The sequence below is a fragment of the Cetorhinus maximus genome, chromosome 1, assembly GCF_964194155.1.
Source record: "Cetorhinus maximus chromosome 1, sCetMax3.hap1.1, whole genome shotgun sequence".
NCBI classification, from domain to species: domain Eukaryota; kingdom Metazoa; phylum Chordata; class Chondrichthyes; order Lamniformes; family Cetorhinidae; genus Cetorhinus; species Cetorhinus maximus.
In genome coordinates, this window is record NC_135879.1 from 169062656 (window position 1) to 169077962 (window position 15307).

The 15307-nt window shown below is 40.2% G+C and overlaps 1 protein-coding gene across 3 annotated transcripts in view; it reads right to left on the minus strand.

The window, feature by feature from the left end:
* mtrex (Mtr4 exosome RNA helicase) overlaps window positions 1–15307 on the minus strand; it is a 157808-nt gene that overhangs the window by 115128 nt on the left and 27373 nt on the right. For all 3 annotated transcript variants that reach the window (XM_078549726.1, XM_078549721.1, XM_078549716.1), the window contains exons 6-9: window positions 13300–13474; window positions 11446–11536; window positions 8655–8779; window positions 331–429 (exon numbers count right to left, since the gene is read on the minus strand). In XM_078549726.1, coding sequence (XP_078405852.1) covers window positions 331–429; window positions 8655–8779; window positions 11446–11536; window positions 13300–13474 — 490 coding nt within the window. The remainder of the gene's footprint in view (window positions 1–330; window positions 430–8654; window positions 8780–11445; window positions 11537–13299; window positions 13475–15307) is intronic.

Below are 15307 nucleotides of genomic sequence, written 5' to 3' on the forward strand. Positions count from 1 at the left end.
CCATCTAAGGATACTCCACCCACATGGCTGAAAATCGCAACCAAGATCCTACATCTGGTGTGGGACTTGATTTATAAATTCCAATAGTCTCTCCCTTTGCCCTGGAAACAGGCAGACGGCTGCTCAGGCATTCACAGGCACATCTGCAACTTTTATCAAGCAGACTTGGAGTCAATAGGGTGGCCAGCACCCAGAAGTTTCACTTGGTTAGCCACTTTTCTGGCAAAAATAACCCATCTAATATTGTGAATTTAAATATTCATGGTACAAAGTATACAAACAAAATTTAATTAATCTATGTAGTGCATTTCAAAGTTCTGCCTCACTTACATTTTCATCGACTACTAGGTGCAATCCATCACCGCCTGCTGGAAAAATATAATGCTGCAGCGGCGTCGGTCTGTAGTCGGTATAGATCACGTGGCACGGCTAAAACAAAAATTATGATTAAGAAGCTGAATATAAATTACAAAATGTGGATTTAACCACAAATATACACCTCAAATACAGCAACTAGTTTATAAGTCATACATTTTAACAACATTCAATATTGCAACAATATTGCACACAACTTAAACTGCTAAAATATTGAAGACTTTTTTTAAGCTTACAATTTCAGAAATGCAAAATTTAATAGATTACATAGATGGTTGAATCTATGGGAATATATGGATACAGGATAAAAACTAATAGGCTGTTTTGAACCAAATGACCTATTTTGTGTCATTTCTGCGTAATTTTATGATAAAATTAAAAGAAGGTGCAAATCCAGCTCCCAATTAGAATCCTATTTTGTTAGGAGATGAGGGAAAGCATGCCTACTTGAAATCTTCTTGAGTTCTAGAGCCAGAAGGACAGGGCTATTCTATTAGAAGTATGCCAAATGTTTTAATTTTCTTCCTGTCAGAGAGCATGGTTTTAACATTGAGAAATTGTGATGAAACGAGCTGGGAAAAGGAATCTTGATCAGTTATTGGTTTGTGAACTAAGATGCCACCTAGTGTGCAGAATACTGTCAGATTCTATTGGACCTGTCAATTCTGAAACCAGTTGAAAAAAAACAAATCTGTCTACTATTTTAAACTACATTTAATGGGAGAAAAGGCTTGTACTTCCATAAACACAAACAATAACATTATTAACGATCAGGAAATAACCAAAATAGGAATTTGAGTGTACAAAGCATCACTAAATGTAATCATGCTGCTTATGCTCGAGAAAGCAATGTAACTATAAGTTTTGAAAAGATTCAGATAAGTATGAGAATAAGGGAACATTAGAAATAAGCTAGTGGAATCAGGGGTACAAAAGTATTCACGTTTTTGGATTAACGAAAATAAGTAAGTTGTGTTACAGTACACGATTAAATAAAATTCACATTTCCACTGCAAAACCCTGAACCAAGATCAGGCATTTCACTAAGGTGATTAAATTGCCTCCTTCCAAGATGATGAAATTGATCCCAGTTCTTAATCTTGCCTCTAAGCTCACATTCTTCATCGCCTGACTGAATCCTTGAGAGAAGCGGAGCTAAAAACAACTCTGCCAGTTTCTCCCACTTGAATTTATCAAAAGGCCATTCGTGGTAATCACTCCAAGGCATTGAATCCATGGAAAACTCATTTCAGAATTGAGCGTTATACAGGTTAATGCCTTCAGACTGTGATCCTTAAACTTTTAGTACATACCGGTATTCCTGTTTGGATTAATCAAAAGACAAACAGAAAATCTGGTAGCATAAAGTGTGCTAGAGTATATTGTTGGGGTTAGGTGAAGAGGGGTGGGAGGAGGTTGGTGTGGAGCATGAACACTGGTATAGCTGAGCCAAATGGCCTGTTTTTGTGCTGTTGGCTTGATGTATCATGATAAAATAGCTTATTGCACATATCAGGGGCAAAAATGCAATGTTGGGAAAATACATACGGGATGTGACTGACAGCATGATCAAACAAATAGCTTTTAAAGGACCTTTTGAAGGAGAGAGGGATGGCAAGGAAGAGGGCTTTAAACAAAGGGCTCAAGAGTGTGGGAACAGAACAATTGAATGTACTGCAACTGAAGGCTGAGAGAAGAGGGAGAATGCGAAAGAAGCCACAGCGTGAAGAGTTAAGAACGTAAGAAAAAGCAGCTGGAGTAGACCATATGGCTCATTGAGCCTGCTGTGCCATTCAATAAGACTGTGGCTGATCTTTGGCTTCAACTCCACTTTCACGTTTGCTCCCCATTGTCAACAAAACAAGAAATTGTAATATTTTTCATCTGCTAATATCACTGTCACTTTTCTTATGTACTGGAGGACAGGCAGTTAGGGTAATTGGAGTAAGAGTCAGAGTGACTGCACAAGTCTAAAACCAATAATCAGAAGAGGTTATGATATGTTAATGAACTGAGAGGAACTTCAATCAGAGTTTTGCACAAAGCAATAACAGGACTGTTTTTGAACAGAGTTGTTTTAGTTCAAAGGGGGATTTATGCAGGTTGTAAAAGGTGTAAGTAAGGTAAAGGTAGGGTAAGTTTGTTAAGGATAAGGAATGAGTTTAATCAATTCTGGGAAGAAAGCATTTCTGAAGAGACTGGTTAAGACAATACAGAGATCAAAGGGAAGGAATGCATTTAAAGAAGACAGCAGGGTAGCTGGTTAGATCTCCCAGGAGACTGCAGGGTAGCTGGGCAGAACTCCCAGAAGACAGTGTGAACAAGGCCAGGCTGGGAGAACGAGGTGCTGTCAGCCTCAGAGGTCACAACAAGGAAAAGGCACTATGTGGTAAAAGTTTCTAGAATTCTACACATTTTAGAATCTATAAGGATAGTTGCTGAACAGAAAAGGGGAAGGTTAGCTCTGAGGGTAGTTAAGATCTTGTGGAACTGTTTTAAATTACTGTTTACTGTTTAAAGCCATTCTTGTGTTTAAGTGTAATTGTTTTTTTTACTTTATTCTTTTAATAAATGTTTACTTTAATATAAAATCATCACAAGTACTCAGAGACATCATTTCCTGATTTCAGAACCTCTCCTCATACTATACAAATTGCAAAAGCCATTTTCGCAGCTGTTTCCAAGTTTCCGTCTTGGATTTGGGCAGCTCAGCATTTACCATCAGCCGTGCCATATCCTTGATTCCCCAAGACACCAAAGATCTATCTCAACCATGAAGATATTCAGATGGAGCATCCTCAACCCTTTGGGGTAGAGAATCGCAAAGATTCACAACACTTTAGGTAAGAATTTCTGCTCATCTCAGTCCTAAATGATTGCCCCCTTATCCTGAGCCTGTGTCCACATGTTCTAGATTCCCCAGCCAGGAGAAACAAAGTGTTTACCCTGCCAATCACCTCGTCTTTTGAGTTTAGCTCTTTTGTCCCTGTTTGGACCAAGGAGGTCAAGAGATTAATGGCCCTGGCAGAACCCGAACTTAGCATCTGTGAGCAGGTTATTGCTGAATAAGTGTTGCTTAATAGCACTGTCAGCAACACTTTCCATCACATTGTTGGTGATCGAGACTAGACTGAATGGGGTGGTAATTGGCCTCATTAGATTTGTCCTGCTTTTTGTGGACAGGACATACCTGGGCAATTTTCCAAATAGCTGGGAAGATGCCAGTGTTGTAGCTGTACTAGAACAGCTTGGTTAGGGGCACGGCTAGTTCTGGAGTACAAATCTTCAGTACTGCACATGGTATGTTGTCAGGACCCATTGCTTTTGCAGTGTACAATGTCTTCAGCCATTGCTTGGCATCATGTGGAGTAAATAAAATTTGCTGAAGACTGGCAACTGCAGCCGCATAATTGTATACCGTAGGAGGAGGCCGAGATGGATGATTCACTCAGCACCTCTGGCTGAAGATGGACACAAATGTTTCAACCTTGTCTTTTGCACTGTTGTGCTGGGCTCCCTCATCCTTGAGGATGGTGTATGTGGAGCCTCCTCCTACAGTTAATTTTTTAATTGCCCACTACAATTCACGACCGGTTGTGACAGGATTGCAGATCTTAGATCCGATCCGTTGGTTGTGGGATCGCTTAGTTCTATCGCATGCTGTTTCCATTGTTTGGCATGCAAGTGTTGTACCTTCACCAGGCTGACATCCCATTTTGAGGCATGCCTGGTGCTGCTCCTGGCATGACCTCCTACATTCTTCATTGAACCAGGGTTGATTCCCCGGTTTGATGGTAATGGTAGAGTTGGGGATATGCCGGGCCATGAGGCCATAGATTGTGGTTGTATACAATTATGCGGCCGCAGATGGCCCACAGCGCCTCATGGATGCCCAATTTGAGTTACTAGATCTATTTGTAATCTATCCCATCTAGCACGGTGATAATTCCACACAACACGATGGAGGGTATCCTCGATGTTAAGAGGAGACTTCATTTCCACAAGGACTGTGCGGTGGTCACTCCTACTAATATTATCATGGACAAAAGGATCAGCAACAGGTAGATTGATGAGGATGAGTTCAAGTAGGTTTTTCCCTCTTGGTTGGTTCCTTCACCATCTGCCGAAGATCCAGTCTAGCAGCAATGCCCTTTCGGACTCAGCCAGTTTAGTAAGCACCAGCATGGCGCTACCAAGTATCTTGGTGATAGATACTGAAGTCTCTCACCCAGAGTACATTCTGCACCCTTGCCATCCTCAGTGCTTCCTCCAAGTGGTGCTCAACATAGAGGAGTACTGATTCATCAGCTGAGGGAAGTGTGAGATCATGCAATGTGGTTGGAAGAATCAAAAGGCAGACTATTATTTAAATGGAGAGACTCTCCAAAAAAGTATAGCACAGGGGGATCTGGGTGCCATTGTGCATGAAACACAAAAAGTTAGCATGCAGTTGCAGCAAGTAATTAAGAAGGCAATTGGAATTTTGGCCTGTATTACGAGGTGGTTGGAGTTTAAAAATAGGGAAGTCTTGTTACAACTGTACAGGGTGGTGGTGAGGCTGCACCTCGAGTACTGTGTACAGTTTTGGTCCCTGTATTTTAGAAAGGACATACTGGCATTGGAGGCAGTTCAAAAGAGGTTTACTAGGTTGATTCCTGGGATGGAGGCGTTGACATATCAAGAACAGCTAAACAGGTTAGGCCTTTATTCATTAGAGTTTAGAAGAATGGGGGTGATCTTAGTGAAACGTACAAGATTCTGAGGGGGCTTGACAGGGTAGATCTTGAGAAGATGTTTCCGTGAGTGGAGGATTCTGGAACTATAGAGGACATGGTTATAGAATAAGGGGACGCTCATTTAAAACTGAGATGCGAAGGAATTACTTCTCTCAGAGGGTAGGGAATGTCTGGTATTCTCTACCTGAGAGAGTTGTGGAGTTTAGATCACTGTAAGTATTTACAGAGGATATGGAAAGATTTTTTAAATATCAGGGAGTTGAGGGCTATGAGGAGCTGGCACAAAAGAGGAGTTGAGGCCTCGGGCAGATCAGCCATGATCTTATTGAGTGGTGGGGCAGGCTTGAAGGGCCGAATGGCCTACTCCCTATCCTATTTCTTATGTTCTAATGAGGGGTGGATGGTAGGTGGTAACCAGCAGGAGGTTTCCTTGCCTATGTCTGACCTGATGCCATGAGACTTCATGGGGCTCAGACTTGATGCTTAGGCCTCCCAGGGCAGCTCTCTCCTGACATTATACCACTGTGCCACCACCACTGGTGGGTCTGTATTGTCACTGGGATAAGAAATACCCAGGGATGGTGATGGTGTCTGGGTCATTGTCTATAAGTTAATTCCTCAGGGAGGCATCTTACATCCAACTATCTTCTGATCCATGACCTGCCCTCTATCACAAAGGCAGGAAAGGGGCTGTTCGTTAATGATTCCAGTGTTGAACTCCATCGACAACTCTTTCAATAAAGCAGCAGCTCATGCCAGCCTACAACAGCCTGTAATATCTAGGCTTGGGCAGACAAATGGCAAACATAACATGAATGTCACCTATGTGCCAGAAAATGATTCCCCCAAACAAGACAAAGTTCAGCAACAGCCCCTTTGTCTTCAATGGCATGGCACTTCCAAAGGCCCCATCAACATGGTTGAGTCATCACTAACCCACTGAACCAGACCAATCAGAGAAACATCACTGCTGTAAGAACAGGGCAATGGCTGGGTCGTCTCAAGGCCTCTCCCATATAAAGTCAAAAGTGTGAAAGAAGATCCATTACACACCAGGACAAATGTGACATCCTGGGGGTTACCACTGACCAGAAACTGCACTGGACTAGCCATGTAAATACTGTGGCGACAAGACCAGGTCAGAGGCTAGGAATCCTGCGGCGAGTAACTCACCTCCTGACTCCCAAAGCCTGTCCACCATCTACAACGCACAAGTCAGGAGTGTGATGGAACATTCTCCACTTGCCTGGATGAATGCAGCTCCAACAACACTCAAGAAGCTTGATACCATGGAGGACAAAGCAGCCTGCTTGATTCGCACCCCATCCACAAAAATTCACTCCTTCTACCACCAACGCACAGTGGCAGCAGTGTGTACCATCTACAAGATGCACTGCAAGAACTCAACAAGCCTCTTATAGCACCTTTAAAACCCATGACCACTACCATCTAGAAAGACGAGGGCAGCAGATACATGGGAACACCACCACCTGGAAGTTCCCCTCCAAGCCGTTCACCATCCTGACTTGGAAATATATCGCCATTCCTTCACTGTCGCTGGGTCAAAATCCTGGAACTCCCTCCCTATTAGTACTGTGAGTGTACATATACCATATGGACTGCAGCGGTTCAAGAATGCATCCCATCATGACCTTCTCAAGGGCAGTTAGGGATGGACAATAAATGCAGGCCTAGCCAGCAATGCCCACATCCCATGAATGAATTAAAAAAAACTGCAACAACTCTTCAAGAAGTTTGACACTATCCAAACAGTTCATTTAACTGATACCCCTGTCTCCAGGTGAAGTCTCCACCTCCCACCACCAACTTTGGCTGCCATCTGTACTATACAATCTCCAAGGTGCAGCCCAGCAACTCACCATGGTTACTTCAACAGCACCTCCATCCCATGGCCTCTACCGCTTGAGGCATTTTACTATGCTGAAGGCTTCAAATAAATACATGTTGTTGTTACTATTGAAGGAGAAGAGCAGCAAAATGGGAATACCATAATCTGAAGTCACTCAGCATCCTGACTTTGGACATATAGCATGGTTACTGCACTGTCACTGGGTTGATATCGTGGAGTTCCTGACCAAACACAATAGTGGAAACACCATTACCAGAAGGACTCGAGTTGGTGAGACAGGGATGATAGGGGAGGGTGCCTTACTATGAGTCAGGTATAGAATTTAGACAATCTGTTTGTCAAGTGGAACTTGGGAAGACTGAAAATTAAGTGTTAGAAGAATCAGAAGTCTTGGGCAGAATACAGCCAAGAAATGGAGCTAAGAACAGTTTAATCGAGCTCATGGTATCCTGCACTTAAAGGTGCCAAGTCTCCCAGAATATGAAACAAATCACCCCAGTTCTGCTTCTGAAAGCCTGGAAGAATTTGATAAGAGAGCCAGAACCAGCTATGGGTTGCATGGACTTAAACAAGGACTTGGGGTTCAACAGATTGGGACTCAGGATGACAGACAAGCTGAAGAATGGCAAGGTGAACAGTTCGTCTAGTATTGTCGACCTGCTGCATCCTCACTAAGTCTTGGGAAATGAGCAACAGAAAGTGTAGGGGGGCTCGTGTTGCCTCCAATAATGCTGTAGAGCCAGGAAATGTAGTCGTTTCCTACTGTCTTCAATGCCCCCCCAGCAGGACCTTCCAAACTACAACTTAAGCTGCATGTTCCATTCAAAATTAAGAATATATACAAGTGTTTTTAAACGCAAAATTCAGGTTTCAGTCCTTCGTTGAGTTCTAGTTGTTTTAGTAACCTGTATATTGGCAAGCATAGTTATTTAGTATAGATTGATGGGTACATAGGACCAGAAATAGTCAATTCAACCCAGCGTCTATTCCATCATTTGATTAGATCAATGCTAATTTGTACCTCAATTCCATTTACCTGCCTTTGGTTCACATTCCTGGGTAACCTTACATAATATAAAGCTCAACTAATCTGAGTCTTGAAAATATTAATTGAGAGACAGCATCCACTTTTCAGGGGGAGATAATTTCAGATATCAAACATAGTTAATGTGCAAAAATTCTTCTGAATTTCAATCCTGAATGGCTTGGCTCTAATTTTAAGAGTATGCCCCTTGTATTGGATTCCTCGTGCGGCAAGCTTCTCAGTATTAGCCCTCTGAATCCCTTTATTATTTTGAAGACCTTAATTGGATCAAAAAGTCAAGTTTATGCAATCGGTCTTCATAGCTTAACCCTTTAAGGCCCAGTGTCATTCTGATGAATTAGCACAGCGCCCACTGCAAAGCCAATATATCCTTACTGAGGTGTGACATCTGTAACCAAATATAGTACTTCAACTGAAGTCTGGCTTTGAAACCCCAGTACATCACTTGTCATTTCCCACCTGAGTATATTCTCTTTCATCCTACAGTTTCCGACTTTCTAACCAATAAACTTCCTTCTTCAACTGTCAAGAGGCTTCCATTTTCAAGGGGTCCAAGTTAATGTCAAGAACACTCCAGTTTCTCCCTCAGCATTATTGCACTAAAAGATACAAAATTATACATAATTACCTGCTTGTGAAGGTGGCATATCCATTCGGCAAACTGGCGTGCATTGGGGATAGTTGCAGAAAGGAACACATAGTGAACATTGTCTGGGAGAAGAATAATTGTTTCCTCCCAAACAACACCTCGCTCTGAAAATAAAACGTAATAAATTTAACTTACGTTTCCAAGAAAATTGTTAAATAGTGCATAGTCTAGCATCTTGTCACAATGAAGCAGAATCTAAGAACTGGCTCACCAGCAAAATAGCCCTTCATTAATGGAATCTTCATACAGATCCAAAATTTTCCCCTCTCTTGTAAATGCTAACTGAAAAATATCTGCCTGTACTAAACTTCCATGTGCTAAGTAGTGTACTTTAAACCTTGCATGTTTTTGGTAATAAAACCAAGGACAAAGATCCAAACTGCTAATCCAAACAGATATATGTTCAGAAAGCTTCAATCTGTTGCAATTTCATCGGCACGGAAATATGTTTTTTTTAAACTCACCACACATTTCTCATCTTCAGAAAGACACTTACTTGCAGGCTAATCATTTAGAACACTATGAGATGTCCAAGAGCAGCACAAAATTATATCTGCTCTTTTTATTTCCTTGTTAATCTCTTTCAGTACAGGTTCATCAATCTTTGTGTGTGTGTGTGCGCGTGTGTGAGAGAGAGGGAGAGTGCAAAGAGAGAGAGGAGAGAGATAGATGGTAGAAGGAAGTTAACATCAATCTAATTTTGTTATCATGTCAAGAAACTATCAAATTTTTCCTAATATTATTGTGGGACATTTTAAAGCAGGCTTATGTGTGTGTGGCTAAGTTAATTAAACTGGAGACAGTTAGGCTGTAAGATTTACGTTATCAAAGAAGTGAGGTGTAAAACAAGCATCTGAGATGGAGATGAGTATAGCTCGTGTGAGGTCAACAGATGTGCAAATTAAATTTGCATTTTTACATAAATTAGATAAGGTGTTTGATTTTCAAAGGAACATGGTAAAGTTTTTACAACTGGCATGATAAATAAGGCAAGGTTACTACATTGATTTTTCCCAAAAGTGCTAGCCATAATGAGAATGTGAAAGATTACTATATTCTGGGAAAAGTAACTTCTAAAGACAAGTGGCAACAATGAGATTTAGAAATCAAAAGGGATAAAATGTAGTTAAAGAAGGATGGAAGTCGGCGTGAGGTGTGGCCGTGTGAGATCTTGAAAGGTGACTGCGTGAAACAGTCTTGGAGAAAAGCCTCTAGCCACCCTGCAGAAATTTGCTGTTCCAGTAACCAAAGCTGTGTTAAAAGCTTTTGGAAATCCATTGTCCAGTGGGTGCTTCTGGTAATATTGCTGGATGACTTTATATTCTAATTTCTCTCATTTTTTTCATCATCCTTTGCTGGTTTTCAAACTTTTGCCAATCTTCTGGTCTACCACTAATCTTTGCAACATTGCATATCTTAGCTCTCAATTTCATACCAGCCTTAACTCCCTAAGTTAGCCATAGATGATGCATCCTTCTTGTAGAGCCTTTCTTTCTGAAAAGAATATATTTTTGTTGAAAAGTAAGAAAAATCTCCTTAAATGTCTGCCATTGCTTCTCCACCACCTTGCCTTTTAACCTATTTTCCCAGTCCACTGTAGCGAACATTATCTTCTAACTTTGCAGATGCCTTTATTCATGTTTAAGGCACGTATTTCAGACCCTAGTTTCTCACCCTCAAACTGAATATGAAATTGTATCACAAGATGATAACTCTTGCCTACAGGATGCTTTGCTATGAGTTCATTAATCAACTCTATCTCATTATATATTACCAGGTCGAAAACAGCCTGTTCCCTGCTTGGTTCCAGAATATATTGTTCTAAGAAACTGACCCAAATACACACTGTGAACTCATCCTTAAGACTACCTTTATCAATTTGATTTGCCCAATCTATATCAAGATTCAAATTGCCCTCGACTATTGCAGTGCTTTCTTACAAGACCCCATTATTTATGAATTTATACTCGGTGCTCCAGTGTAGCTACTGTTACGGGACCTTTAAACTATTCCCAACAGTGAGTTCTTTCCCTTGCAATTTCTCATCTCCACTGAAACTGATTCTACATCTTGATCTTCCCAGCCACAATCATTTCTCACTACTGTACTGTTCTCATCCTTTATTAACAGAGCTACCCCACCACCTTTTCCTTTCTTTCCATCTTTCCAAATGTCCAAATGAATATTCAGCTCCCAATCTTAGTCACCTTGCAACTATGTCTCTGTAATGGCTATCATGTCTTACCCATTTATTTCAATTTGTGCTATCAATTCATCTATCTTGTTATGAATATTGCATGTATTCAGATAAAGAGCATTGAATTGTGTTGTTTTACCATTTTTCATACTCTGACCCTATTTGCTGGTACATTCTTATCTTTGTGTGCTCTGTTCTTCTTGTCACACTCGGGTTATCATTCTCCATATCGCTACCCAGCACATGAACATTTCCTCTGACGATTTAGTTTAAAGCCCTCTCTACAGCCCTAGTTTAATGATTTTCCAGGACACAGTTCAAGTGAAGGCTGTCCCAACAGTACAGCTTCCTCTTATCAGTACTGCTGCCAGTGGCCAATGAATCAAAACCCGTTTCTCTCACACCAATCTTTGCATTCAACTCTTTGATCTTATTTATCCCATGCCAATATGCTCATAGCTGAGGTAGTAATCCATTGAGTATTACTTTTGTGATCCTGCTTTTCAATTTAGCCTCACTTTGCAGAGTGCCTCCCCACTATCACTGCATTTTCCTAATCAAGTGTTTACTTACCTGCATCTCTCATATAATGGATTTCATCAAAGATAACCCAGGCTACTTCTCTCATTACCTCTGATCCTCTGTACAGCATACTCCTTAAAATCTGTTTTAAAAAATTCAAACATGAGGTTTAAATTACAAGAAATACAATATACTTTGGGACATTAATGAGCACATTAAACTTCTGACCGTTTTTAACAATTAGAAATCTTCTTCAATCTAGTCAACAGTAAACTGAATTGGGCATTGAACAAAGAGAAATAATGATTATTATTGTGAAGGTTTCTCTGAAGGTGTGTTATATAAAATATTAATTTATAATTTTATCAGTTGGGCATACATATGCATTGAACGTATTTGGAAAGAACACTTTTCCTAAGCAAAGGACACTGGCTTACAACAGCTACTATGTTGCATTTGCAAAGCACAGCCTACTTTTATGGAGACAAAGGCTATGGAGCTCTCAGAAAGAGGTCACGCGACCCAGCTCTTGGGTGTTAGAGGATACTAGAATTTTGGATAGTCAGAGAGAGACTGCCACAGGGACAACAGCCTTACCCCATCTCTCTCTCTTCTGAAACCTCTCTCATCAAAGCTGAGCTGTTTGTGATTTGAAAAACCCACCACAAGACCTCATTACTGCAAGCCGAGAGTTCTTAAAGGATAATTCCAAATCAACACCGCTGTCTCCAGTGAGAAACCCCAAGAACCAGCAGCTACTGTGGACTGGGATCCTTCAGCTGTGAACAAGCATCTGGACACTCAGGGAATATTTTTTTTTTCTGACTTCACTTATTACTTGGCCAAGTTTTTAATATCTAATATTTTGCAGAGCTTTAGTTTTTTGCATGCTTAGGGGTGGGGGTGGGGGCGAGGATTGTGTGTGTTGTTTTTACATTAGTGGGTAGTTGGACATTTGAAACCTTTTGTTAAAATTTCTGCATCTTTACCTGAGTGAGTTGCAACAATAAAATTAACTCTTGACTTGTTAACTTAAGGAACCTGGCTGGCTTATTTTTTGCAATGAGTTATACACAGCTGAATATATGTTAAACTGGCAATAACACCCTCCTTTTAAATTCACACTCTTTTATAACCAACTCAGGAGTGGGGCAAAGGGAGGAATCAGCTCACCCCTGCTAACCTGGTCGTTAACAGGGCTCATACTAGGCCCATCTGAAGTCAACTTAAGGCAAAAAAGCTGGGGAAAAAAAATCAGATTTGCAGTGTCAAATGCAGGAACCTGTATTATTAAACAAAATGCTACTCTGCAGCCAGTTATGAAGAGCATCCAATTTTCTTTTATCAATTGAGAACCTTCACACAATAACACAATTGAGATTAGGAACTCACTATGCTCGAAACCATGGGAATTAGTTCTCATCTTAGTAGTCAGGGCCATGTCATCAAAATCTAAGCTGACTAGCAAATTTAATTTAATCAGTGTAACATGTTTGATGATGTTGGATGGATTTTCTGCTGAAACAGAAAACTAATTAGGATAGTTTTACTGACATTTATCAGTTCCATTTTCAAACCAAAAAGCCCAGATATTAACTATTGTTATTAGTCAGCAGAGTTGCTAACTGCTGGATTAGGATCATAAATCATAAATTAATGGACTTATAGGTTAAATCTTCATTTAGTTCAGAACCCAAATGTGATTGGCCGGGGTTTTGCAGCAATAACAGTGAACCTATCAGCACCGAAACGCTCTCTAAATCCTTATGTTACCACACAAAAGTCCGCTGAATGTCCGTGGGCATCTATAAGCATTTGTCGCTGTCTGCAAAATTCACATCATTATCTTTCTATAACACAAGGCAAGTAAGCAGGAATAAATGTCAATGTACAGATCAACTTTACCTCAGTTGTCATGACCAGACAAGAGGCTGTTGGATTGATAGTGACATCGCCTGTCATCAGTCCTACATCCTGGAATTCTTCATACATCTCACGATACTTCTGATTGCTCAACGCTTTGATAGGACTCGTAAAGATAACCCTTTGCTTATCACGTAAAGCCAGGGCTATTGCATACCTAAGGAGCAAAAAAGTTTCATTTTAAGATTATTTTTAAAACACGCAAATGAGAACCTCCGCTGCCTTTCACACTGATAGAAAGGGAAACAAAGAAAAATACAGTTATTGTAGAAAGTGTTTTTTAAAAACAAAATTAGAGAATAAGAAAACTAAATCCAAAGCAAACAGATAAACATCGGAAATACAAATGTTTTGACCATTCATCTTCACTTGCAATATGAAAATGCTGATGAATCTGTTACTTATTTTCATTTTTTGTGCTTTTATTTTTTTTAAATAATTTTTTAAAATAAGGGCAGCTTTAACACAAAGGGAGTTTCATCAATCCCACACAATCCTTTAAGCGTCACACAATAAATGAAAGGAGATCTGAAAAATTTCAACTGATCAGAAAAAGCTAGACACTTGATGAATCGGATTGAAATTTTTGAAGAGATGATTAAAGTACTGGATAGAGGGACATCTATAAATGTTATTATATGGACAATGTTATTATATGGACTTACAAAAGGCATTTCATAAAGGCCCTCAGAAGAGACTGTTGGTTAAAGTTGCAGCTCCTGGAACTGAACATAAATTGCTTACCTGGTTTGGAAACTGGCTGAGTAAGGGAAACAGGCAGGAACTCTAATTGACAGGGTATGACTAGTGGTGTCCTGTAAGGAATTACCTTGGGGCCTCAACTACTCACTTTATTGATTAATGACTTAAAGATGGGATAAAATGTCACATATCCAAAATTTGCCGGTAACAGAAAGATAGGTAATATTGTAAGCAGGTAAATGGATGCATCAAATTACAAAGAAATATTGACAGGTTAAATAAATGAGCAAAATTGTGGCAAAAAGATTTTAATGTAGGCAAATGTGAGGTCATCCACTTTAGATCTAAAAGTCCACAACAGGGAACTTTCTAAATGGTGAAAAGCTAGAAACACTGGAGTCCAGTGACTTAGGGGCCCAGATACACAGGTTATTAAAATTTCATGGACAGGTGCAGAAAATAATGAAAAAGGCTAATGGAATGCTGGCCTTTACATCCAAAGGAGCTGAATACAAAGGCATAGAAGTCATGCTTCAGCAATACAAAGCACTGATTAGGCCACATCTAGAATATTGCAAGTAGCTCTGGGTATCACACCTTAAGAAGGAGATTTAGCCTTGGCAGGAGTATAGTGTAGACTCTAAGGGTTAAACTGTGAGGCGAGATTAAACAATCCTTGGCTATATTCTCTGAAATTTAAAAGGCTAAGGAGTGATTTGACTGAAGCTTGAGAGATATTAAGGAGCACAGATTTGGTAGATTGTGAGGAACAATTTCTGCTCATTGGCGAGTCTAGACTAAGGGCCATAGACTAAATATTAGAGCCAGACCTTTCAGGAATGAATTTAGGAAAGATTTCTTCATGCAAAGGGTGGAAGAATTTTGGAATTCTCCTTCAGAAATGACAATTGATGCTGGATTGATAGATTTTTATTTGCTAAAGGTATGAAGTGACCAGAGCAATGGGAGATATATGAAGTTAGGTCACAAATCAGCTGTAATATCATTGAATGGCAGAACAAGTGGAAGGGGCTAAGTGGCCTATTCCTATATTTCTAGAAAATGAACAGGACTGACAATGAAAAAAAATCATATAAAGTTAACATGCAGGTATAGCAGGCAATTAGGTAGGTAATTGGTGTGTTTGCATTTACTACAAACTTAGTGCAATTGTACAGGGCCTTGGTGAAAGCACCTGAAGTACTGTGTACAGTTTGGTCTCATTACCCAAGGAAGGATAGAAAAGCCCTGCAGAGAGTGCAACAAAAATTCACCAGATTGATTTGTG